A 26,991-nucleotide genomic window follows, 5' to 3' on the forward strand; every position below is an offset into this window, starting at 1 on the left:
CAGTGAAGATCTCAGAAAGAGAAGTATTGATTTACACAAGATGCAGATTCCAAGATCATCATTTCAAACAATTCTAAGTACAAGAACATCGACATCAGTTTTCACAGTGAAGTGAGTTATGGTGATAAGAGATACGCTTAGAGAAGTAAAGATGAGGCTTTCAAACCTAAGATAATAGTACGAGCTGTAAAGCATCGTTGCCTGGGGTTATTTTGTGGCCAGTGGTACCTCCAAATTCTTCCACTTTGGCACAAAATTGGTTTTGCAATGGATAAATTAGACTAACATTTAGAAGACCAGTCCAGAAGCTTAAAGCCCTAACCTCAACCCTCTTGCGGCTAGGCTTGATGATGGTGACCAAAAGCATCTGGACTTCTGATCACAACTGTACATAAGGATGCCCATACATACCATTGTGACTATATGTTTGCTGATTTTGTTTTTAAACAAATTGGTGTGTATGAATATTTCCTTGATATTTGACATACTGATTTAAAAAATATCAACATGAAACAGCTTGACATACCTGTAATCGTCTTCTCAAAAGAATCTTCCCACGCGTACATCTTGATTAGCTTTATACTGTTGAGAATCTCATTCATCGTGCGAACTCTGCTGTCAGTTATCAATAAGGACTTCCATCTGAATTTATTTATGAGCTTGGCCAAGAAAATCTACAAAAATCAAGAAAAATACATTGCTTCTTATTAACTTTAGTCACTTACAAAGTAATATATTTGGGATAATATAAGAAAAACACAGAAAAATCAGTTTTGCTATCTTAGCAGCTTACTAAACAAGGAAATGAGTTTATAGAAAGGTAAAACATACCGTTCTATATGCCTCAATTTTTTGTGATATAATATTTTGTTCTTATTGTTCTTATTCTTATTCTTATTGTTATTATTATATTATTGTTACAAACCTCATTTGTGCAGTTTTTTTGTTTTGTTTTGTTTTTTTTTATTATTTTTGTTTGTCTGGTTTTTGCAACATTAGTATTTGCCATTATTTTTCATTAGCTCATATTAAACACATACTTATATTTCATTATTGGTCAGTATTAAGTTTTAGATATTAAGAATTTTATGCTAGCAAAAAAGAGTTGCTGGCATAAAAACAAACTATTTGCATTCTCGCAAACACCTCCCCCCTGATCAAGCTTCCTAAAGAACTATGGAGTCTCCACAGGGAACCTCTTCCAGGACCCTAGCCACAAAATAGGCCAAACATTTTTGAACAATGATGTAATTTATGTAATTTTGCCTGTCTACACTATCACTATGCACAAGGTGCAAAAGCTTTCCCCTAGGCAGTACATTAGGACTTTTAATTGAGCCCTTGTTTTTCCCTTTTCCTGGGTCAGAATTGTAGTGGGAAATTCTACAAGAACATATTGTCCTGAGCAAAACAGCTCCCAGGAATATACAAATTCTTTACAACATTAAGGTTAAAATCATTTCTGTTCCTAACATCAAATTTGAAAATATAGCATATAAGCATACAATTTCCAAAATTTGGATTTGCTAACTTTCCACTATTTTCAGTTAAAATAAGAACCAACTTTATTTTCACAGCTTCTAATGTAAAGATATGTCAGATTTATGTGAAATATACACAGACCTGTACAGGGACAAAAATCAGGTATGTGAAGATTCCAGTCAGTGCGGTGTAGCCCAGGATGTAGCATATGTAGACAATACACAAAACATAGAGCACTGTGCTAGACAGCAGAAAGCTCCCAAACACTACAGCCTCGAACATTCTCTGGCCATCACTGGTCAAAATGTTAATCATCTAGACAGCAGAAAGATATGAAGAAAAGTTAATTAGGAATTGCATCAAAACAAATTTCTTTTATGTCAAAACAAGTTCAAATTATTTGTAGCACTATTGACTCACAAGATAATTTATAATACATTATGGAGGGATAGAAAGAAGAATACATGAGATATTAAAAACATGTAAAACATATGTATACACGTCAAAATATAAAGCATGCTCATTCAAGATAGAATATAGCAACAAAGACAAACAAGGGTTGCTTTTCATGTTCACAGATAGCAGACATTACATCTGGTCCACTAATGTCTACCATGGACGGTAAGTGACGGAAGTGATGTTGTAGGTGACGTCAGACGCCGGAGATTTTGGCGGAGAAAAAGCAAATGGTAGCATAGAGTTTAACAAAGGTTTTCCAAGCTTCAGTATTACCAAATATACTAATCAATTGTCATATAACTAACAACATCTGTTTTATCATCTCTAACACCCTGGAGGACAACGGGGAGAGTTTAGACGCTCTCCAAGATTACATCGACCGCTGTTTTCAAGATTTAGTAATGCATAAGGCCCAGAGTGCATCTTCCCCGGCCAAAATCGAGACGCCGTCATCGAAGAGAAGTCGCCAGGCAGACTCCCCCGGTACAACATCGCCTGCCCCGGTGTTGTGCCAAAAAGTGATTGCCTGCCAAAAAGTGATTTCCAATGTTTCCGTGTATTTTTTATGTGTAATATCTTTACGTATGTTGGTAAATAGACTTCGGTGAACAGCGTTTACAAAGGAGTTATATATAGAATTAAAAGATTATCTGTTTTTTCAAGTATCTTTATAACTCTGTGTTATTGTACTCACATTATAACCAATCCGGTCCTTTTCCCCCACTTACAATATTTTTTACAGAACTATTGTAATATTTGCTGCCATTTCTGCTGTCTTACTCTTACAAAAGACATTTTTAATGTTAATGAGATTTTTTTAACTGCATAAATAAAGGTTCTATAAAAGTCGCTGCCAAAAACTGATTGCGGCTTCTACCTTGTTACACGAATGTTGTTTGTGGCTCAATATGACTTTGTGTCATCCATGAGGGATGCATTTGACATATGTTTCACATATTATAGGCCATCAAGTTACTTATAGCAGTTTAAATACGAGCAATCAGTTTTTGGCAAATACCGGAAATCAGTTTTTGGCAGACAATCACTTTTTGGCACAACACCGGCAAAGACATCGCAGAAATCCTGGAGTCAATCGACAAGCAATTGTCCAGTTTCGATGCGAGGCTGTCCCTGGTGGAGATTTTACACCGGGAATTTAAATCTCTGAGAGAATCCCTGGAATTCAGCCAGCGGCAGGTGGAAACGCTTGCCGCTGAAAATGCCACGCTACGGGAGTCGGTTAAATCTCTCACCGATAACGTGACCCAGCTAAACATTGAAAATAAAAAAATAAAAGAGTCCGTTATCGATCTACAAGCCCGTAGCATGAGAGATAATCTTGTGTTTTCTGGTATTCCAGAAACTGCCGGAGAGGACGCAGAGGCAACGGTGAAAAACTTCATTAAAATCCACCTGAAGCTGCCGGAGGACACCGTAAAGAACATCGACTTCGATAGAGTACATCGCTTGGGGGGCGCGCGGTCGCGGACCGGGAGACCACGGCCTATTGTGGCCAAATTCAGTCAATTCAAACAGAAGGAACAGGTGAAGAGTCGCGGCAGAGAGCTGAAAGGAACGGACTTCAGCGTGAACGACCAGTTCCCCAAAGAGATCCTGGAACGACGCAAGATCCTGTTCCCAGTTCGACGTAGCTTCATCCAGAAAGGCTCCCGTGCTGTCATCGCCGTGGACCGGCTCTACGTGGACGGACAGCTTTACCGCGACCTCGGCACCACACCGTGGTTATACTGACTGCACTCCAGATAAGAACCCGCTACACTCTTTTCTTATTCATTCACACTCTCTCCTTTAACATGAGTTTAAGCTAGTAATATCAATATGATGTCATAGCAGATATAACACCGTCACCCTCCGTCATTGCTTTAATTGGAATGTTTCCGTTTCGTTTCTTTTTTTTTTGTTGTCGCTCACAGTTCATGTGGTTTCTTTCTTTCTCTTGTCTTTCACTGCTGTGGTCACCTACTTCCCCACTCACCTACAAACAACAACCTCTATTTCTCCATATTTTCACAACACGATCACGCAAACACATCAGCTCAACGGCAGCACATTCACAACAACCTCACAGCACGCACAGACTTGCAGGACACATAAGCAAGCCACGCTTGTTCATATTAGTGAATATTCACACACATAGTCAGACTTATGGAGTCTCTCACCACACTTCTTTTTCTCTTTCTATTTACAAACAAGGGATGTTTCCATATTCTCTCCACCTGTCTAAACGAAACACCCAGCATACATCATTAGACATACACGCACAATTAAGGGCATGCTGAGGTTTGTCACATGGAATGTAAATGGAGCTGGCACCAGAGGAAAGAGGTTAAAAATATTTAACCAGCTTAAAAAACTACAGGCAGATGTTGTTTTATTACAAGAAACTCACAAACCTGTCACAGGTTTAAATGAACTTAAAACACCTGAGGACTTTGTTTACACCACCCAGAGAGGAGCTTACAAAGCTTTTCCCCTCCCCCACCTCGGCGCCTCAGACCACATCACTGTCATGCTAATGCCTGCTTACAGACCGCTCGTTAAAGCCACCAAACCGGTTCGTAAGCAGATACAAGTGTGGCCAGAAGGGTCTTCAGAGGCTTTACAGGACTGCTTTAACACCACAGACTGGAACATGTTTAAGCAGGCTGCCACCTACAACAACACCACTGACCTCCAGGAGTACGCAGAGACTGTTACAGCCTACATCAACAAGTGCATTGAGGATGTAACAGTCACGAAAACCATAACTGTCCGGGCCAATCAAAAACCATGGATGACAGGAGAGGTCTACAGGCTGCTGAAAGCTCGGAATGTTGCCTTCAGAGATGGAGACGAGGCAAGCCTGAGGACAGCTAGGGCCAACCTTTCCCGTGGCATCAGAGAGGCTAAGAGACAGTACTCCAAGAAAATATCCCATCACTTCAAAGACAGCAGAGACTCACGGAGCCTGTGGCGGGGCATTCAGACCATCACAGATTACAAGCCCCCACCACAGACTTGTGACAGTACTATCCCCCTGCTGAACGAGCTGAACACTTTCTTTGCTCGCTTTGAAGTCCGAAACAGCACCACTGCACAGAAGACCCCACCCCCTCCTGGTGACCAGGTGATGACTCTGTCCCCGGACAGCGTGAGGAGATCCCTCAGCAGGATCAATGCACGTAAAGCTCCGGGTCCTGACAACATTCCTGGTCGTGCACTGAGAGACTGTGCAGTGGAACTCACTGATGTCTTCACTGACATCTTCAACATATCACTCATCCAGGCTGTCGTCCCCACATGTTTTAAAGCCACCACAATCATTCCGGTTCCAAAAAAGTCATCTCCCTCCTGCTTTAATGACTACCGTCCTGTTGCACTTACTCCCATCCTGATGAAGTGCTTCGAACGACTAGTCATGCAGCACATCAAGACTGTCCTGCCCCCCTCCCTGGATCCCTTCCAGTTTGCGTATCGGCCCAATCGCTCAACCGATGATGCCATCTCCACTGCACTCCACTCAGCACTCACACACCTGGACAAAAAAGATTCATATGTTCGAATGCTGTTCATAGACTTCAGTTCAGCATTCAACACTATAATCCCCCAACAGCTCACTCAAAAACTGGTCCAGCTGGGGCTCAACACCTCACTGTGCAACTGGCTGTTGGATTTCCTCACCGGAAGACCTCAAGCAGTACGGGTCGGCAGTAATACATCCAGCACCATCATTTTAAACACGGGGGCCCCGCAGGGATGTGTGCTGAGCCCCCTCCTCTTCACTCTGCTGACCCATGACTGCACTCCATCACACAGCTCCAACCTCTTCATCAAGTTTGCGGACGACACAACGGTGGTGGGTCTCATTAGCAACAGGGATGAGACCGACTACAGAAGTGAGGTGAGACGCCTGGCCACGTGGTGTGCTGACAACAATCTCTCTCTGAATGTGGAGAAGACAAAGGAGATTGTTGTGGACTTCAGGAGAATGCACACCCAACATGCTCCTCTGACCATTGACGGAGCGTCTGTGGAGAGAGTGAGCAGCACCAAGTTCTTGGGTGTGCACATCACAGAGGATCTCTCCTGGACGTACAACACCACAGCACTGGCCAAGAAATCACAGCAGCGTCTCTTCTTTCTTCTTTCTCCGCAAACTAAGAAGAGCAGGAGCTCCAGCTCCCATCATGCACACTTTCTACAGAGGCACCATCGAGAGCATCCTGTCGAGCTGCATCACTGTGTGGTTTGGAGCCTGCAATGCGTCCTGCCATAGAACCCTCCAACGCATAGTGAGAGCTGCAGAGAGGATCATTGGTGTCTCTCTCCCCTCCCTCCAGGACATTTACAGCACCCGTCTCACTAAAAAAGCCCTTTGCATAGCGGCTGATCCCACGCACCCAATGCAAAGCTTCTTCAAGCTGCTGCCGTCAGGGAGGAGACTGCGGAGTCTCCAGGCCAGGACCAGCAGACTGAAGGACAGCTTCATCCATCAGGCTGTCAGGAAGCTAAACTCCCTCCCGATTCTGCCCCCCTCTCCCCTCTTCTCCACCACGGTCTCACTGAACTCTGTCACACACACACACACACACACTCACTCTCTGACGCACTCACTGGCCTGCTCCAGTCACTTTGTGGCGCATTGGACTGCTTAAGCATTGGACCTCATAAGCCTTTGTTGTTACACTATCTCTTACCGTACACTACTAAATCCCCATTTGCACTATTTGCCTATTTTGCACCACTATGCCTTCTTACTTGAATATTGTATATTGTATATTGCATAGCTTTTTTTTGTTATACGTAAAATTGTATTGTATTTATTTAAATTTATTTAAATTTTTACTTTTTAATTATTTTATTTGCATTTTTCTAATCACTAGGGTTTGAGAGTAACGCAATTTCTATTCTGTGTATGTCCTGTACATGTGGCAGAATTGACAAATAAAGTTGACTTGACTTGACTTGACTTTCCTAATGTGTTTGCAGCCGGTTATAATTCTAGACAACGGGGAGTAGCAATTTCAATACATAAAAATGTTAATTTTACAGTACTCGATACAGTTATAGATCCAGAGGGTAGATTTCTAATTATTAAACTATCAATATTGAACAAAAAACTATGTATTGTTAGTATATATGGTCCAAATGTTGATGAACCATCATTCTTCCACGGTTTTTTTAGTGCACTCTCTGAACACCTTGATTGCACACTCATTCTTGGCGGTGACCTCAACCTTGGACTAAATGAAGAAATGGATAGGCTCAACACAACAGGAACTCAGCGTAATTGGCAGTCCACAAATATAATCAAACAGTATATGAACGACTTTGGTCTTTGCGATGCATGGCGCTCTCTTCACCCCACCAGTAAGGAATATACTTTTTTCTCGCATGTTCATCACTCTTACTCTCGTCTGGATTATTTTTTGGTCAGCAGCTCACTGCTGTGTGACATTTCAGACACTGAGATTCATCCTATAGCTGTCAGCGATCATGCTCCTGTATCTTTAACACTAATGCACAAGAATAATACTACGCCAAGTAAAAACTGGAGATTTAATATATCACTACTTAAAGATGAAGACTTTATTAAATACTTTAAAAAGGAATGGACTTCATATTTAGACTTTAATGACACTCCCGGAATATCTGCTTCTGTTCTATGGGAAGCAGGGAAAGCTGTGATGAGAGGTAAAATAATTTCTTTCTCATCACACAAAAAGAAAGAAGAAAACAAAAATATTCAGGAATTAGAAAAAAACATCAAATCACTAGAAGAAGCCTACGCGTCCCACCAAGATCAGGAAACATTGAACAAAATATGCAAAACAAAACTAGAATTAAATGAAACTATTAATAAAAAAACACAATTCCTTATACAAAGACTTCGCTTGCAGAATTTTGAACACAGTAACAAATCAGGTCGATTTCTAGCTAACCAGCTAAAAATAAATAAAGAAAAAATAACTATATGTGCTGCTAAAGATTTATCGGGGAACACAATATATGATCCTGGAAGAATAAACAACATTTTTAGGGACTTCTATGAAACTTTATACTCACCACAAATAAACCCATCTAAAAATGAAATTGATCTGTTTCTTGACAACGTAACTCTTCCAAAATTACTAGACAGTCAAGCAATGGAACTGGATTCGCCACTGACGCCAAGTGAACTCCAGGAAGCCCTGATAAGTATGCCCAATAATAAGGCTCCAGGTCCAGACGGCTTCCCTGCAGAATTCTACAAAGAATTCTGGACAATTTTGGCACCAGTATTCCACAGCATGTTGCAGGAAATCGAGGAAAAGGGCAGACTACCACCAAATATGAATTCTGCCAACATTAGTCTCCTGCTAAAACCAGGCAAAGACCCTTTATTTCCCTCAAGCTATCGTCCAATTTCTCTTTTAAATGTAGACCTTAAAATAATCTGCAAAGCTCTCTCAAAGAGATTAGAGAAAATGACCCCCCTCTTAATTCATCCTGACCAAACTGGTTTCATAAAAGGTCGGCACTCCTCAACAAACACTCGTAGATTACTTAATTTAATAGACTACTCATACGATAAAAACATCGAAACCATAATATTATCTCTAGATGCAGAAAAAGCATTTGACAGAGTTAATTGGAAATTTTTATTCGCAACTTTACACAAATTTGGTTTTGGAAACTCTTTCATAAACTGGATAAGAATATTATACAATTCCCCAGTATCAGAACAAATGACCAGACATCCTCCAGCTTCTGTCTCCTGAGGGGCACCAGACAGGGATGCCCACTCTCCCCTTCACTTTTTGCAATTTTTATCGAACCTCTAGCAGCAGCATTTAGACAGGCTACAACAATTAAGGGCATAAAATGTAAGAACATAGAACATAAAATCAGTCTCTATGCGGATGATGTGTTGCTTTTTCTGCAAAACACACAAACCAACCTCTCTGAGGTAATTACTTTAATAAACTGGTTTTCAAGAGTTTCAGATTATTCAATTAACTGGCCAAAATCTACAGTTCTCCCCATTAACTGCTCCTTCCATAATTCTTCCTCTGCCCCACTGCAATCCGGAAATATTAAATATTTAGGTATTAATGTCTCTCCTAAGCTTTCAGACTTAACTAAACTAAACCACATCCCACTTCTAAAGAAAGTAGAAGGCGATCTGACTAGATGGAAATCTTTACCCATATCACTCATGGGAAGGGTCGCCACTATAAAAATGATGATCTTGCCAAAAATAAATTACTTATTTTTGATGATCCCTAACAAACCATCACAAGATTGGTTCAGATCTCTGGATTCATATATTTCCAAATTCCTTTGGAAAGATAAACCCCCGCGTATTAGCTTAAAAACGCTACAAAGAACCAAGGATAGAGGAGGATTAGATCTGCCTAATTTTCACCAATACTTCTTAGCCAACAGGCTTCAGTTCATCTCAGAATGGTTAAAACATACCTTCTTAGTTGAGCCCTGGCTAGATGTTGAACAGGCACTATGCAAGGATCTAGAGATTTCAGACCTACCATTTATTAGCTCAAACATCAAAAGACATGAATGCTTTAAAAGTATCAACATCAGCTTTTCTCTAACAGCATGGTGGGAGTTTCTAAAAATAACGGAGTCTTCATTAATCCCATGCAAACGTACACCTATCTGGAATAACCCTGACATATTACAAAACAATAATATGATTAATTTCCCAGAATGGAGTTGTAAAGGAATTAAATACTTAGAACATATATTAGAGGGAACAGAATTTATTCCATTTGACAGACTAGTTGAACAATATGGGATCAACAAGACAAGGTTTTTAGAATATCAACAAATTAAATCCATAGTAAAAAAGAAATTTAACCTCAGTCAAGTTGAATTACAAACACCACTAAGTGCGGCACATTTTCTTACTCTTAAATCCCCCAAATTATTATCTAAAATATACAGAACACTTTCTAAATTAGATGAATCAATATCCCTTCCTACTGCAAAGTGGGAAGCAGATTTATCAGTCAACCTAGACCAAAACTTCTGGTCTCAGATTTGCTTAAAAACTTTTAAATTAATTAAAAATCCCAGTCTGCAATTAATACAATACAAAATACTTCATAGAGTGCACTATACAGGCCATCGGATGTTCAAGATGGGCTTTACATCTTCCAACAACTGCTCACACTGTCAAGGCAATACACCAGACAATTACATCCACGCTCTTTGGTTCTGTCCACCAGTTCAGAAGTTTTGGCGCGAGATATGTGAAGACTTATCGAAGTGTCTGAAATGTAACATTCCAACTTCCCCCTTAGTGTGTCTACTGGGCAGCTTAGATAATGTCACTTCAGAAAAGAATATAGCCCATATGATCTTCACTGCCCTATGCATAGCCAAGAAAACAGTCCTCATGAACTGGAAAAATAAAAATAATCTTAATTCTAACCAATATAGAAATTATCTATTAGATTACATTAGTCTTGACACAGCCTCTGCCACCACATTAGATCAATTGCTCTGGGCCCCTTTTATCAGCTCCATCACCTAGTGGGGGTGGGGGGTCATAGTTTGGTCCCGCCTTCACTGTTGTGATTGGTGAGGGGGTAGGGACAGGCTTAGGGCGTCGGGGGGTTCCCCGGAGGCATCTTCCTTGGGGGGCTCAACCCGGGGTAGCGGTCACGTCCGGTTGGGGGCTCTGTTGGCTCTCAGGTGACTGTTTCCTCGCGGCTGCGTGCAGCGGGGCTAGGGGAGGGTCTGTGCTGACGGACGTGGGTTACTGACCTGGCAACCTGGCTGCCCCTGGGTGGGTCCGGGATGGGCGTGAGGTTCTGGGGGCGCTCCGTCTCTGGGCTGGGGCCCGGGCCGGGCCTTGGGGGCTTGGGTCCTGGTTGGTGTGTTGCCGGGGTTGTGGGCGGGTGGGTGCATGGGGGCCCGGCCCTGGAGCAGGGTGCCGCCGGTGCGTCGAGCCGCCTGGGGGGCTCTTCAACTGGTGGGGGGGATGGTCACATCTTGCAGGAGCTTTCTTCTCTTCAGGAACTCTCTGCAGGAGGGGGAGATACAGGAGAGGTGGAGGAAGATCTCAGCCTGGGCGTTTACCGTCTTATGTAGTCTGGAAGATGTGTGGATGGTGGGGTGGGTGCAGTTTTCTCTGTGGTGGGGTTGGGTGGACTGTCCAGGGCTCTGTGGAGCCGGAGGGCGCTACTGCACTGGGCCCCGGTCTGATGGGCCTGGGCCCCCCTTCCCTGGCGGGTCGCGAAGGGTGGGAGTGCCTACTGGGGTCAGCGGGGGAGCTGGCCCCAGGGAGGGGTTACCTGCCCCTCCCTTCCTTCCCTCCCCATCTCCAGCTGCCTCCCTCTTCCCGCTCCTCCACAACCACTCACACATGCAGGGCCTTGGAGTGGGGGTATGTCACCAGGGTGCAGAGGAGGCTACCCCCCCCCCCCCCCCGTCCCCTTCTGGCTGCCTCTGCCTCAATTTTATCCCACAACTTAGACATTCACATTATTCACACTCTCATTACACATACATATAGGATCTTGGGGGTGGGCACAATCACGGAGTCCAAATTACCATCAGGGTGTATACCTCACCCCTGACGTCGTTGCCCACCTCTCAATTTTAAATACACTTAGTCATTGAGGGCTATCAGGAGGGACTATGCGCTTACCTGCTGCTCCTTGGCAGGTAGCTCCATGCCCTCCTGGGTTTTAATTGCACCTTAGAACACATATGCATCAACACTACAATGAGCGGGTGGAGGGAGGTTTGGAGTCTTCTCCCACCCCCATTCTCTGCGGCCTGCTGGAGCGGGAGGGCTAGTAGGAGGAGTTGGCCGTCCGACTGCGGTCTGGGGTGTGGGGCCTCCCTGCTGCTGCGGAGTCGGGGTGGTCTGCCTCTCCCCACCGCAGGGAAAAGGGTAACACCACCTGGGTCTGGGTGCAATTCCCCCCTCCAGGGGCAAGGGTACCTAGACCCGGTTTGTAGAGTACGCTTGGGGAGTGTGATTGTGTGTACAGCGTCTCTTTATGTCTGTCTCCACGTTGGTTGAGTGTGGAGTGAGTGCATATGAGAGCATGAGGGTGGGAATGGATGTTTGTGTCTGTGTGTGCCCGTATGTCTGTGTCTATATGTCAGGTTGGGTATCAGACGCCACCTCTCTGGGGACACCTCAGGCCCTCCAAGGTTTGGAGGCCTATCTCCACCCACCACCACTTCCCCTGCCGGTGGCGGACTCCCTCAGGTGTCGGTGTGTTGGTGGTTCTTTGTATCTGGGGGTGGGCGTCCGGGTACACACCGGCTCACTCCTTGGCGGCCGCTTGTCGGGGCCTGGGGCCTGGGGCTCGCTCGGGCCCCTTTGGAGGTGGGGTGCCCCCGGCCTCTCGGCCTGGGGCTCGGTCACTCAGGCACAGCTGGGGGCCGGCGGAGCTCACGGGCGCGTCACTGCAACTCCCCCTGACTTCTGCTCCGCGGCTGCTGGGCGAGCCCTCATCTGGGACTCTCCTCAGCTCTTACTGGAACAGTGGCGCGGCTGCCCCTCTGTTGGTCTTCCATGGTCTCTTGTATTCTGGGGGCCTCTGGATGTCTGGAGTTTTGATCTCCTCCATACCCACTTCACACCCTGGAGGACGGGGCTGTGGCCCCCCCACACTCCCTAGCAGATCATTACATGGAGAAACCTTTGGAATGCAAGCATGCTGATCCACACAGGTATGCACACATGGGTATTCACAGACGCGGACTAAAGCTTTCTTGGCTGCTGCCTCAAAGCACACTGTGCGCTGTCTATCTTGCGTGCTGCACAATATCGTTTATTATTTAGTAAATATTGATATCTATGACTAGCTAGTTTATTGTGATGGTGCTTTGTTTTCTCTATTATTATGTTGCTCTTTGTTGTTTGCTGTCTCCTCTGTTTGTTTTTTTTGTTTTTTTTTGTTTTTCTCCATACAGGTGACCCAGGAGTTCTTTTTTTTTTTCTCTCTCTTCCCCCCCTTCTCACCGTCTCTTCTCCCCTTTGGTTTTCTTTCTTTCTCTCCCCCTCTTTCTCTCATTCATTCCCCCTGTCCTATTTATTTAAAAAAAAAAAAAAAAAAATGACAAAGGATGAACTGAAGCTCTGCCATCACGTAATGTCGCATACTGCTGTTTCTGATGTCATTTATAAAAAATATATATATATATGTCTACCATGGACACAAACAGCACCCCACATCCAAGTTTGTTCCACTACAGCGTGGGTGAAAGCAATGTCAAAGTTTTTTAAAGCAAAAATGAAATCTTTGCTAAAAAAGACATTAGCATATTTTTGTTACACTGGCCTCTGTAGGCTATCAGCTGTAAGAATATTGTACAAGTGGATAAAATTACTTTAGAATCAATTACAAGAGCATTAAAACTTTCTCAGACAAATGTGGCTATATTGCATTTGCCATAGAAGTGAGAACTAGTCTTTACCTCTCCCATTGAAACACCGCTGTATACCCGCAGCGATATGATTTTCTGAAAAGCCACTGTAGAGAAAGCCCCTTTCAGTCTCACTGCTGTGCGCAGGTTTATTGACCACAGCAAGGATATTAGGAGAGCTTTGCAACATTCTGTGGTGAACAGACCAATGGACAAACCAACACCATAGGACACTGTGTTGGACACGGACTCCTCTGGGTTTTCAATATAATTTAAGATCATGCTGATCAGTACAGCCTGAAAGAACAGGGAGAAAATGGTTAGTGACACTTAAATAACATGAATCTTTAAGATCAAATTACATATTTTATATCACCATGGACTGAGAGGGTGCAGAGAAAGAACGAAGACCCTGCTGCAAAATCGACACATTCGGGTTCGACTGAAATTTGCAGCTGCCCACATGGACAAGTCGAATGCCATCCATGAACAAATTACACGGTCAGACAAGAGCAAGACTGAGCTATTTGGCCACAATAACAAGAGATACATTTAGAGGAGTAAAGCAGAAACTCTCAAAGCTAAGAACACTGTACCAGCTGTCAAGCAAGGCAATGGAGGCATAATGCTATGAAGCTGTTTCCCTGCACAATGTACAGACTATCTCCAAATTTTTCAACTTCATCTTAACAGATACATGGTAAAAACTTGGACAAAGTTGTTTTTTTCAACAGGACAATGATCTGGGTCTGTGCCAGAAAATCAACCAATTTAAATGAACTGTACTAGTTCTGTGAAGAAAAGTATTGAAGTTTGATGATGGCTACCAAAAGCATCTAGCTGAGGTGCAAATTGCTCGGGAAATTTAACAAAAAATGAGTGTAAGTATATTTTTAGGCTTGTAGGTATACTTTTAACCCTGTGGGGATTTGAAAAAATCTGAAATGTTTTCAAACTTACGCACCCAATTTTTAAAGTCATTAATGATGTGTGCTGTACAATAGTCCCACCCTGAAAAATGAAATAGTTCAAAGAAAATAAAAGAGGCACAGAATTACCGTGACATTCATCCCCTTGATGAGTGTATGTAAACTTCACCACAGATGTACATATTAGTTATTATATATTGCTACACTTTCAGGTACTACTTTTCAGAACAAAATGTGCTTTCATCACAAGATCTGAGATTAAAATCATTGTTTCTTTGTTTTTTTTTTACTTATGTGCACCTTCAGATGACTTGATGAGATGGTTCCTCTCTAAATTACTCAGATGCGACATTTAGAAATGGCAGAAATGCCTTTGGACAAAACTGGTTTCCACTGTATACAGCTGGGATTGTTCATGTTCTAATATCTAAGAACATGAAACACAGAGATGATGACTCACCGGGCTCAAAAATGCTGAAACCATGGCAAGAATACCAATAATGACAGAAACAATCAGCCTGGTTCGTTGAAAGTGAAAGGCCACACGAACCAGTGAGGCTTTTTCCAGACCCCTCTTTGCCACTTCTTCATCCCAGAGTCTCTGAAACCTGCCAGACACTTACAATCAGGACCTACTCACCCAGCAGTCTGTTTTTCTGTTAAATATTATAGGTACTTAGTAAATTTCAAGTACTTTTCCAACTGTCACTATGTCTTTGGATTTTGACTGTGATCCCCCTGACTGATTTTTGGATATGTTGTGTTTAAATCTGAATATAATATGAAGAGAAAAGACCTTTGTGCACTGGTGTCAGCAATATCAAAAGGAGACAACTTTAGCTCGGAGATGTCCAGCTTATTCCTAAAAATGGACCACATCAAGGGGGTCATCCAGGCAAAAGTCATGAAGGACAGGAAACCTGCATTGTCCACAGGGTGGGGCCTAAATATAAAGCAGACATAAAATGTTGTGTGAAAGGAGGGCATTAATAGATTTCCAAGTATAAAGTATTTATATGGAAACAAATAACTAGCCATCAAATATTATCTAAGTTCATCTAAACGATCAAGTTTGATATTGACACTGACTGTGGTGAGGAAAAACGCAAGGGCTTGAGCATCTGCAAGCTCTGCTGATATTTTCTAAATGAGGAAGGGTGATCCCTTTCACAGCTGTGCACACAAGGATCATCTGGATTGATGATCTCAGATCCAGTTCGCCACTGGACACCATCGTCTGCCTAAACAGTCAAAAAAGCAAAAAGAAAGTATAAGACAACCAGAAAAAAAGCAGAGTGGATGAAAGACTGAGGTTGTGCCTTAGTCAATAGCTAAATGTCTGAAATTAGCTAAGCATCTAAAAGGAAAGCAGGATGTGGATGATGGAAAAGATGTCAGGAAGTAAAAGCAACATGTAAATTTGCTGTTTGTTTAGTACTTACAAAGGAGAGTCTTCGAGTGCCATTCTCCTCCAGAGAATATTTTTTCTTCATTTTGTTCTATGTTAAAAGAGACCAAACCACAAAGTTGAAATGATACTAACCAACATGATAATTCAAGTAGAAATGTCTAATTTAAGAGCATTATTTACCAGAATCAGAAACAGGAGGCTGTAATACATCACACATGTAATGCTGGTTTTAAACTGCCCTGCCTTAAGTCCAGACCTGTTACTCACTCAAAACATTTAATGTGTTGTGAAACAAAAATAAAACAAAAAAGGCTGTGAACTGGTAAGCAGCTGAAATCCTCCATGAAGCTAGAATGTCCTTTTAAGAATCATTGAAAGGCTGAAAAAATGGGTTGGTGTATTTGGAAGTGCATTAGAGTGGTTCTCCTCTTATCTCCATCACCGATCCTTTTCTGTGGCAGTCTCCGATTTTAGGTCATCCTCTACCTCCCTTACTTATGGTGTCCCTCAAGGGTCAGTCTTGGGGCCTTTATTGTTTTTAATTTATCTTCTCCCCCTCCAGCATATAATGGGCTCTTTTGAGGACATTTCTTATCATTGTTATGCTGATATTCAGTTGTACGTTTCTTTTATGCCCGAGGATTTATCTAAGCTTCAGCATCTGAATGATTGCTTAGATTTGATCAAACGTTGGATGGCTGCAAATTTCCTCCAACTCAACGAGGGGAAAACCGAAGTCCCCGTATGCGCCCCTGATAGGTTTCTATCGCAGATAGTGAAAGCCCTTGGTCCTCTCTCACTTTATGTTAAATCCTCTATCAGGAATTTAGGTGTCACCTTTGACTCGAGTCTCACATTGGATGGGCATGTGAAATCTCTGGTTCGGTCTTGTTTTTATAATTTAAGAAATGTGGCTAGGCTAAGCCCGATTTTATCTCGCTCTGAACTTGAGATATACATGCATTTATTTCGCCACGCTTGGATTATTGTAATTCGCTGCTTACGTGTCTAAACAAAGGTTCTCTAACCACTGCAGAGCAGTACCACAAATGCCTATCCAGTGTTCCATTCGAGATAGTAAAATATTGCCAAAGACTGTGTCAAAGGCAGCTGTTAAGTCTAGGTGAACCAAGATCACATGATCCTGAATCTGTAGCCAGGAGGATGTCATTAACAACCCTATGCAACGCAGATTCTGTGCTATGCAGAGATTTAAAAGCAATCTCAAAGACATTATTTTTAAATTTAAAAAGTTTTCAACTGACAAGCAATTTTCTCCAGAATTTTACAGAAAAGAGTAAGCTTGCAAATAGGCCTAAAATTTGATAAAATGGCGGGCTATTTTTCTGAAGCAGAGGTTGAGCTGTAGCATGCTTAAAGGTTTTAGGAAAAGTACCAGATAAAAAACTGGTATTAATAATAGCTAGAACAGATAGACCAAGAGTAGAAATGACCTCTAATAATTGAGGTGGAGCAACATCAATAGGGAAACCTGAGGGCTTCAGATGCCAAACAGAGAGAAAGTTACAGGCTCAAACTGGTAGAAAGCAACAGAGCAAAGAACAAGGGCTGAATGGTAAAGAGTAGGTGGTGTCATCTGAGCCCTGGCATTATTCACCTTTTCCACAAAGAAATTCAAAAATCCCTCACATGGCTCAGGGGAGCTAACAATGTGTGAACAGTAGAAGCAGACAGCTAAAGACAAGTTCATCAATTATTAACATCTATTTTAATGGATGACACATTTCAAGAATTTCCCATTTTAAATATAGTTAAACTAAATCTTGCTTAAAACTTAAACTGACTCATCAGAACATGAGGTGAGGTCTGGAAAAAGCATAATTTTAAAAGGTTTTGTACAGTACCAATTAACCATTCATTTGAAGGTTTAGTTAATGAATGGTTAACCAGTCATATGAATGGTTAACTGCTAGTTAGTATGTCCAAATTTTGGACCGATATTGAATCTGAAGAAAACGAGTTTTTTTTTCTGAATAAAGAATTCTGTTCATCCATAACTAACACCTGAATATAAAGTGTTAATGAATGAACAGTGTCCTCATACCTGCCTCTCAGCTAAATCATCTGCACAGACTACAACAGGTCCTCTACTAATCAGATGGTTATTAGTTCGATCCAAGGCTTTTCCAGTCTGCATGCCAAATATGCTTGGGCAAGATACTAACCCCAAGTTGCTTTGTGATGCATCCATCAGAGTATGAATGTGTGTGAATGTTAGATAGAAAGTACTTAAATACATAATAGGTGTGTGAATGGGTGAATGAGGCATGTTGTTGAATCAGTTCATTTATACCATTTAGATATGTTTAAGCTTAAAATCTTATCAACTTAAAGACTGCACATGCAGATTACAGCGCTGTTTTTGAAACATCTAACTAATAACATATAAAAAAACCCCACTAACTATTCCTAACTAAATTATTAATAAATAAACATTAAGAATATTAATAGTAACTGTAATTTATTTTGGTAATGATTTCTTAAAAATGAAGTTAACTATAAAACACAATCAATGAAAACTGACAATCATAAAATACAAGCACAAACTAAAAAGATCAAAACTGAGCTAAACTAATTTACAGTAAACACAGTGAAACTTTTCCTGTCTGAATGAATGAATTAAATTAATCTAAAAAAATCTGAACAATACCTCTGTGTGGAGAACAAGGGAGACACACTGCCGCTAGTCAACACTGACAGTGAGTGAAGCAGCATTTTACTCTGCCTTGCATAACCTTTATGGAGATCAAAGGTTAGCCTGTTTAGAGGTGACTGCCATTCTTCGTTCTAACTGGACAGCTTAGTCACAATGACAAATCATTTAAAATCAGTGGTAACACTTAATAATAATGACACGCTATTGGGCATTAGTAAAGTATTAGTAAGTGCTTAATTCATTTATAAAGCATTATTCCTCCTTAGTCTGTATCAATACAGATATACATGTGATGTCTCATCATGGAGCAAGGTGTGAAAAAAGGCATGGGTCATTATCAGCAGAGGTTATTGGGTGAGGTGACCTCGATAGGTCATCATGTGAACTTTTGATGTCATCTCCATAGCTCACCATGTGACTTATTGAGGTCACCTGATTATGTCTACTGCACATATGCATTCAAAATTATACATCAATTGATGCATCAATTGATGTACGATGTGCCATTCTGAGTTTTTATTGAATTTGACTGAATGAGGAGGAGGAGACCATCCAATACTTCTTTTATTTCAGCCGTGTTCACCAGACACCGTTCTTTCTAATTCAGGAGCACTCTGGAATTGAACCTGACTGGATGCTGACTCATCTCACTAAAAGCTCACTAACACAAACCAGAGCAACACTGAACCTCAGGAATGAACTAAAGAACTTTCAAACATCCCAGTAATCCTCACTAATGTTTTATCATGACCTTATTCATATTTTATTTTAAATGACAAACCTTAAACGTTATATTACCCAGTTACCCAACTACTCATTCTCTCTTAAACTCCTCTTACAGACTTAGACTCTCATCCTACCAATGTTTTAGTATTCTGCAAACCTCAAGTGGACTATGTTTGCATCACTCATTTTAATTATCTGTGTGTGTGTGTGTGTGCGCGTGTGTGTGTGTGTGTGTGTGTGTGTGTGCGCGCGCATTTAAATACTTTGTTAATCACTTTCTTAAACTTTTTAAATGATACCATGAAGATGTTATACATGTGACTGTGAATGGAGAATAAATATTTATATCTGGGGATTGAACTGGTTCTTATGTAGTGCTCTTCTATTCTACCTGAGCACTCAAACCGCTTTATAAAATTTGACTCATTCACCCATTCTTACGAGCACGCTTTTTTAAGTAGATGAGTTACTCTACCTCCTGAGCCACAGCTACAGACTAAGGACGACTAATGCTTTATAAATGATGAATTAAGCACTTCCTAATATCTTATTAATGCATAATAGTGTGTCATTATAAAGTAACTACCTGATAAAGACCAATATGTGTGTCATTATCCTTAAATCAAACTTACACTGAAGAATTAAACAAATAAAATCTAGATTTTAGGTTTTTCTGTCTTCTAACTTAATGTATTGGGGAAAGCATGCAACTATTCTGATAAATCTCACAAAACAAACGGCCATGTGAACATACAAACCACGCTCAGTGGTAACCTTTTATGTCAAGGTATCCCTCTTTCTGATGACTCTGTGTGGACTGGTGATGTCTAAAAGAAGAAAAGAAAAGAAGAAAATATCATTTGCTAATAATACCACTACTAACATTTATCTGCAGGTAGATAGGACAGTAAATTCTGTGCCTTCTCAAACAGCCACCAGTTGTTTCATATTACATTCCTGACTGTGCCATATGGTGGGATTAAAGGGGAATTGCATCAGTTTTACATGTCAAAATTAATGTATTTGCATGGGAGGAGCCTCATACAGCTGGAGGAACTGTGTCATGTTTGAAGGATATTAGCGTTTAGTTAGTCTACAAATTGTAAAATCAAGGTATTCAGTTGAGTGGGTATAAAATTCAAGATACCTCTTCTTCCAATAAAGTGGACTTATCTAAGTCATCTCAACATGTTTTTACATATGAGGGAAAAATCATAATATATCAGATAGGGAACCAATGACACCCTGTGAGCAAGCACTTCCAAATGCCACACATTTAACTGAGTGGCTCATTACAGTTTCCGTTTGGATTTGTCAAGCAAATTAACATTTGATATTAATAGATAGATGAGAACACAGTTGATGTTAAGAGGTTAAATATTTATACTGTGCTTTCCGACTCCACATTAAAGTAAAGAGACCATTTCATGCCAGGATACGGAAAAGGTGAAGACATTAATTATTCAGTACAACCTTCATAAATCTCACTGGTAACTGCTGTGTTGGTGGCTGTCATGATAGCATAATATCATTCATGAAAATAGTTTGAAGAAAATAGTTCTTAAATTGTTTAGCACTGACTTTATTGTTTGTTATTTACGGAAGAGGATTAGGGCCACTGGAAAAAAAAATCGGAGAAAAAAGCCAGAATTCTGACTTTTTTCTCAGAATTCAGGAAAAGAAGAAAAGAAAGACTTTTTTCCCCCAGTGGCCCTAATCCTCTTCCGTAGTTATTAATCAAGTGTAGATTTTAATTAAACTGCAAAATGGTGTTGCAGAGAGAAAAAACAACTCTAGTGGAATCAGCTAGAAGTATGCTGTCACATGCAAAGTTGCCAAACACATTCTGGGCAGAAGCTGTTGCTACTGCAGCTTACATACAGAATAGGCTCCCAACATGTGCTTTAAAGAATGAAACACCCTATCAGAGATGGTATGGAAAAAATCAGACATTAGCCATATGAAAGTATTTGGTTGTGTTGCTTATGCTCATGTTCTAGACACAGAGAGAAAGAAGCTGGAAAAAAGGCAGTGAAAGTTTGTTTCCTGGGATATGCAACCAATGCAAAAGGCTACCGACTGTGGGATGAAGAAAAAGGAAAAATACTGATTCGACGAGATGTGGTCTTCAATGAAACAGAGTTTAAATGTAAACAAAGTGAAAATGATCTCTGTTTGGGGAATGAGGTGACACTACACACGGGTGAAAGACAAACAAGTACTGAGGAGGCTGTCACCAGTGAGGCTGTAAAAGGAGATCAGCGGATCAGAAGACCTCCAAAGAGATGTGGATTAGAGGAGTTTGTTGATGTAGCTACAGTTGATCCTTGTAGCAGCAACCTTCGGTCCTTCTTTGCCGCTTCTGCAGGACGTAAAGTTTCTGACTCGTGCTCTTGTTAAGTCGCTTGGATGCCTTCCGGTAGCAAAAACGAGGCGAAGGAAAAAAGGGGCAAAACATTTATTCTCCATACAAATCGAAAGGTACAAAACAAATGCCTCTGGTGGGAGCTCCGTTTACATTCCCTTTATGTTACAACAAAAAATAACATTAAAACGGCGATGGTCAGAAAACTGTTGCTCCATGTCCTGCTTGCTTACCTAACCTTTTACCCACACCCCTCCGCATGCGGGCCAAATATACACCCCCTTTACGACATCTATCAACACTTTACAACAACAACAGACTAACAAAGCAGGATTAATTTATGGAGCACAGCCTATTACATTATAACATAAAATGATCAAGATTATAATAGAAACTTAAAGATCATGACAAATACTTAACTATGGCATGATGTAACTGAGTAAAATATTGGCCTGGACTTGGCTCCAACAATCATTATGCGAACATCTGTTGTGTCACAGAACCAAATTCACTGGAAGAGGCTATGTCAAGTCCAAATGCAAAGGAGTGGAAAGAAGCAGCTGATTTGGAATATGAGTCACTGCTGGAAAATGGCACATGGGATTTAGTGGAGCTACCAAAGGATCGCAAAGCAGTTGGATCAAAATGGGTCTTTAAAGTTAAGCATCACAGTGATGGACAAGTGGAAAGATACAAGTGCAGACTTGTTGCCAAAGGCTATTCACAGATTTATGGTGCAGACTATGATGAAACATTCTCTCCAGTTGTACGATTTGGTTCAATTCGTACATTGTTATCATTTGCTGTGCAAAACAATCTAAATGCGCATCAAATGGATGTCGTGACTGCATTCTTGAATGGACACCTGGAAGAGGAAATCTACATGGAGAAGCCAGAGGGTTACATCAAACCTGGGCAGGAACATCAAGTGTGCAAACTAAACAAGTCAATATATGGACTGAAGCAGTCTCCACGTTGCTGGAGCAAAGCTTTTACAGAGTTCATGAAAAGCATTGGTTTTACACAGAGTACTTCAGATCAGTGTGTGTTTGTTAGAACAGGTCAGGAGTTGGAAATATTGGCTATTGATGATCTGATTTTGATTACAGAATCAGCAGAAAGCATGAAGAACTTAAAGGACACTCTGAAGAAACACTACAAAATGAAGGACATGGGTGAGCTATCCTACATTCTGGGCATCTCAGTGGTCCAAGACAAGGCCAAAAACCATGTTGTGCTTCATCAGAGACAGTATATTGAAAACATACTACAAAAGTATGGAGTGGACAGTGCCAATCCAGTAGCAACTCCAGCTGACACAAATGTCAAATTAAGAAAGAGTGATGATGTCAGTAAACCTGCAAACCCAAGCATGTATCAGTCAATGGTTGGAAGTTTATTGTATTCTGCCATAGCCACACGACCAGATATAGCGCAAGCAGTGAGTGTGTTGTCAAGATTCAATGCAAACCCAAACACTACACACCTTACAGCTGTGAAAAGAATCCTGAGATATTTGAAAGGAACTCTAAACCTGGGACTCAAATATCAAAGAACAGAAACAGGAACCTTGGTTGGGTATTCAGATGCTGATTGGGCAGGTGATCAGGATGATCGACGTTCTACAACTGGAAACATCTTTCTACTTGCAGGAGGTGCAGTTAGTTGGCTTAGCAAGAAACAAGCAACAGTTGCACTTTCAACTGCAGAGGCTGAGTATATTGCTTTGAGCCAAGCTGCACAAGAAGGAGTTTGGTAACCAAACCACTGCCTAGACAAAAGTTTGAGTATCTCAGAGGGAAGATTGGACTGTGTTCAGTTTAAAAGGGTTATCATATACTTAACATGCCTATACTATGCTTATGTTAAGATGGCGAGCATTTAACTGTAATGAAGAATAATAGTTTTGTCTAAGATTAACACAGTACTTTTTTGTGTGAGTTCAAAACAAAAGAGAAAATGTTTATTTTCTAGTAACACTGTGATATAGGTGCATTTTTTTTTAAAGAAATAAGCAATGGCAGTCAAGTAAGTGAACTCCATGGTAAAATTAAGTGGGATTGTTGTAATAGTAATTTTACAATGTATGTTGAAGGGATATTACTGCCCTCTGTTGGCGTGTCTGTGCATTACATGCAATAAAAGGGGTTCCTTAAAAACATCAATGGCGGCCCACTACGATTATTTATACCATATGCGAAAGCACATCACATACCAGAGGATATATGTGCACATTGTGTGATTTCAAAAATTAAAATAAAGTGCAGCAGCCTACAAGGAAGAGAGTAACCATGCTAAAAAATTGATATGCTCTTTCACTACTCAGGGATTCATGTTTGGACAGATGGCCACAGTGTCACAATTCTCTGGTTAACCTACCAATGATAAATCATCCATTTCACCAGAACAAAATTTTACTAATATTACATGACAATATTCACTGTAAGCTGTAACACCTGCAAACTGTAATTTTATGGCAAGCTAAAATATCAGTAAGTTGGACACCAAATCTACTCATAGCGTTATTTAAAAATGAAGGCTGTAAAAGCAATTCTCTCTCTCATACACACACATAACTCTCTAGACGAATAATATATGAATGTTTTAAGTCTGACTGAATAAAACAAGTCTTGTAATACTTTTCTATGTTGAGCATTTGCATACTTTTGGCCAAGCTACTATTCAGTGAAGACGTGTCTCTAATCAGTTTTTATCATTCTAAAATTGTATAAATTCTAGTTCTTCTAACGTGTTTCCTTTTTACGTTTTATGTTTTAATTCACTATTATTATTATTTCACACATTCCAAAACATTTTCGTTGTTAACTCCGACTGTTGCAAGCTTACGTGTAGGCAACCCCCCCCCCCTGTTCTCAGAAGGGCTCACACACACACACACACACACACACACACACACACACACACACACACACACACCATCCCTTTGCACTCCCTACATGAAACGTCCCTCTTCTTTAACATTTCGGCTAACCTGGCCTCTTCCACATCCGACGTATATCCCTGAATCGCTAATTCTACCTCCTCCTCCGGCCCGCACGAGCTGCGGCAGCAGAACTTGTGGTGACAAACATATCAGTAAGTTTTGCACATTTTGCTGCGTTCACTCGAAGGCTTTCCCCCCTTTTTTTCTCGGAATTTTCTGCACCCCCATTGCGTTTTATTTTTTTGTTGTTTTTTTTTTTTTTAAATTTGTCCATTTGTCCAAATGCCACTCCTCTCCAACTCCGGCCAGCTCAAATTGATGGACGATCTGATTTCCTCGTGTCAGCATTGTTTCTATGGAACGCCAGGACTGCCATAATGAATTAATTAAATACACCATTAAATAATTAATTAAATGTGGCAATAATTAATTAAAATTGGAATTAATTAATTAAATAAATAGTTATGACACATGTAATTAATTAATTATTGACACATTTAATTAATTATTTATGTATTTCACATTTTAATTAATTATTGACACATTTAATTAATTATTTATGTATTTCACATTTTAATTAATTATTGACACATTTAATTAATTAATTATTGACACATTTAATTAATTATTTATGTATTTCACATTTTAATTAATTATTGACACATTTCATTAATTATTGACACATTTAATTAATTATTTAATGATATATTTATTTATTTCATTTTGGCAGTCCTGACGCCTGGCTCTCATCATGAAATAATTTTATCTGTCAGCCTCACCCATCAAACTCAGGGGGCGGGGTTAACGCTGATCGAGTCAAAACCATTGCTTTGGCCTGGTGGCCATTGTTTCTAGCACACAACAACCGGCATGTGGAAGTTAACAGAACTGAGCTTTGAAAAACCCTGTTTGTGTGTTACCAAATACCGTTTTAATATTTTTTTAGCCGAGAATGTAGTGGTTTAATCTTCATGTGTCTGGTCGGTTTGTCAAGATACAGCCTCTTTGCAAAAGTGCTTCGATGATTTCGGAGACGTCTGCCCAGTCTCACGGCAAAGCGTGGGATAGACCCGCTCGCCTCGCAAGCAATCCCACCGACAAAGCGCAGGCCCCGGTACACAGCTGTAGTAACCCCCGCTGACTTCTTTTACTGAGGTTATATTTATCGATGTTTTATTTCCTGATGTTCTTATGTGTCCTACGTGTTTCAGTCGCCAATTCTGAATTATAACTAACATTAAAAACATGTTTAAGGAGGAGAGAGAGCAAATAAATCTGTTTAACATCTGATCTTTGGGTTTTTGTTCAGTAATCAGCGTGACCTGTGTATAAACACATAAAAGAGATAACGTTGGTGTTTCCGTCATGTAGTAACTGCTGGCTTTAACTGTACAAAGGTTGTTCGACACTATGAAACACATACAGACTTCATGATGTTCGGCTAATATTTTTATTGTGAATATTAATCATGCTGACCTCGCTCTGTACACCACGGAGCGAGGTCAGCATATCCACGATATCCTCAGCTCCATGAGTTAACACAAAGTTTCCCAGCTGACTATCTAACTGCCAACTATTCCAGAGACGTGAAAATATACAGCATAAAGAAAAGTGTAAGAGACTCAGCAGCAGATTAGAATAACAGTTATACATTTAATAAATCACCAAATGAATCCAAGAAACGAGCAAACCTGTTCCGACAATTTGAATTTGTATTCCCTCAGCTGCAGACTCGCTGCTGTTTAAATGTTTGAAAAGGAAGATTAGATATAAAAAACGTCAAACATAGACTCAGTCTGCCTTCACATTTGATATGAGGCCAGCACGTATAGTGGCCTCAGCAGGCTATTACTGAAATACACGTGCTATATCTTAAACTATGATATAAACAGGGAGGTCCTATTAACATGTTTAGTTTTAAAGGACACCTTCCTGCCTTTAGTCTCATTCATGAGCAGTATTAGTTTTCTTCTAACATCCAGAAGTCTGCACAATGTGTTTCATAGTTTGTAACAAGCCTTTGACAGGTAAACATAACATGACCGAAAAAGCAAAAAAAAAAGAAAAAAAAAAGAGAGAGAGTGTTGACATAAGAAGAGAAAATTCTCTCAATTATGGAGACAGACAAATGGTTCATTTATGTTTGATGTGTGTTTATTCCTCCCTAAATATCGTCGGTGAAGTTCGCCATGCATGTCAGATTTTCCTGCGCATTTTTATACCTCTGCCAACAGAGAGAGAAAAAAAATCACATTCTAACAGACAGCTGGTGCTTAGAATACAGTTGAATAACTATTAAAAAACAGATGATATTTAGATGATAGTTCAGTCTAACACATGTGCCAGTGAACCATTAAACGTCTGTGAAACTATGCAGTTATGAAACGTAACTTTAACCTCAGCCAAACCGATTTGCTCAGTTGTAAATAAAACAGCGAAGTAAACGTGACCCGACAGACAGAACCTGAGTGAATGAAGTCCAGCGTTTAACCACTGAGAGCTAAAACTCAGCTGAGGTTTGAAAGCTGTGTGCCGGTGATTGGACATCAGCCGCTGATAAAGCTGGCTCGCCTATAAAGTGCTCTGTAAGGAAACGAGCTCCAG

General features: G+C 40.7%; 1 protein-coding gene across 4 annotated transcripts in view; it reads right to left on the reverse strand.

The window, feature by feature from the left end:
* Positions 1 to 21,380, reverse strand: part of abcc12 (ATP-binding cassette, sub-family C (CFTR/MRP), member 12) — a 40,436-nt gene extending 19,056 nt beyond the window's left edge. The window contains exons 1-9 of one of the 4 annotated variants that reach the window (XM_085437438.1): positions 21,316 to 21,380; positions 19,853 to 19,905; positions 15,707 to 15,763; positions 15,354 to 15,505; positions 15,061 to 15,207; positions 14,725 to 14,872; positions 13,387 to 13,632; positions 1,624 to 1,797; positions 527 to 674 (exon numbers count right to left, since the gene is read on the reverse strand). In XM_085437438.1, coding sequence (XP_085293564.1) covers positions 527 to 674; positions 1,624 to 1,797; positions 13,387 to 13,632; positions 14,725 to 14,872; positions 15,061 to 15,207; positions 15,354 to 15,505; positions 15,707 to 15,757 — 1,066 coding nt within the window. In that variant the 5' untranslated portion in view covers positions 15,758 to 15,763; positions 19,853 to 19,905; positions 21,316 to 21,380. Of the gene's footprint in view, positions 1 to 526; positions 675 to 1,623; positions 1,798 to 13,386; positions 13,633 to 14,724; positions 14,873 to 15,060; positions 15,208 to 15,353; positions 15,506 to 15,706; positions 15,764 to 18,346; positions 19,605 to 19,832; positions 19,906 to 21,315 lie in introns of those variants that run through there. The other 3 variants (XM_085437495.1, XM_085437558.1, XM_085437628.1) reach the window with 3 other exon arrangements.
* Between the last annotated feature and the right edge of the window lie 5,611 nt (positions 21,381 to 26,991).

This window comes from Copadichromis virginalis, linkage group LG1 (assembly GCF_057382275.1).
Source record: "Copadichromis virginalis isolate Kocher_CV1m ecotype Utaka linkage group LG1, C_Virginalis_male_GT1.1, whole genome shotgun sequence".
NCBI classification, from domain to species: Eukaryota; Metazoa; Chordata; class Actinopteri; order Cichliformes; family Cichlidae; genus Copadichromis; species Copadichromis virginalis.